The sequence below is a fragment of the Colobus angolensis genome, unplaced genomic scaffold (genome assembly GCF_000951035.1).
Source record: "Colobus angolensis palliatus isolate OR3802 unplaced genomic scaffold, Cang.pa_1.0 Scaffold519, whole genome shotgun sequence".
NCBI classification, from domain to species: domain Eukaryota; kingdom Metazoa; phylum Chordata; class Mammalia; order Primates; family Cercopithecidae; genus Colobus; species Colobus angolensis.
In genome coordinates this window covers 530,508-530,882 of record NW_012118699.1, presented here as the reverse complement: position 1 = coordinate 530,882, position 375 = coordinate 530,508, and the positions used below count along the sequence as shown (strand labels likewise).

The 375-nt window shown below is 61.6% G+C and overlaps 1 protein-coding gene across 1 annotated transcript in view; it reads right to left on the bottom strand.

The window, feature by feature from the left end:
- The window catches only part of LOC105525116, an 11,189-nt gene that overhangs the window by 10,547 nt on the left and 267 nt on the right, over positions 1-375 (bottom strand). Inside the window, exon 3 of the mRNA XM_011960629.1 lies at positions 95-375. This exon is cut by the window's right edge and continues 3 nt beyond it. Within this exon, the coding sequence (XP_011816019.1) occupies positions 95-375 (281 nt within the window). The remainder of the gene's footprint in view (positions 1-94) is intronic.

Here is a 375-nt window from a genome sequence, read left to right as displayed (position 1 = left end):
GCTCTGTGGTCCCCGCGCGCCCCCTGCTGGTCCTGAGCGGCACCTGCGCCCGCCCCCTCCGCCTCCCTGCAGGGAGGTTTGTGTCTGGGCTCACATTCACCTCCCCTCACTGTGTCTCTCGCACAGTAATACACGGCCGTGTCCGCGGTGGTCACAGAGCTCAGCTTCAGGAAGAACTGGTTCTTGGACGTGTCTGCTGACATGGTGACGCGACTCTTGAGGGAGGGGTTGTAGTTGGTGCTCCCACCACTACCACTGATATACCCAATCCACTCCAGTCCCTTCCCTGGGGACTGGCGGATCCAGCTCCAGTAGCTACTGCTGATGGAGTAACCAGAGACAGCGCAGGTGAGGGACAGGGTCTCCGAAGGCTTC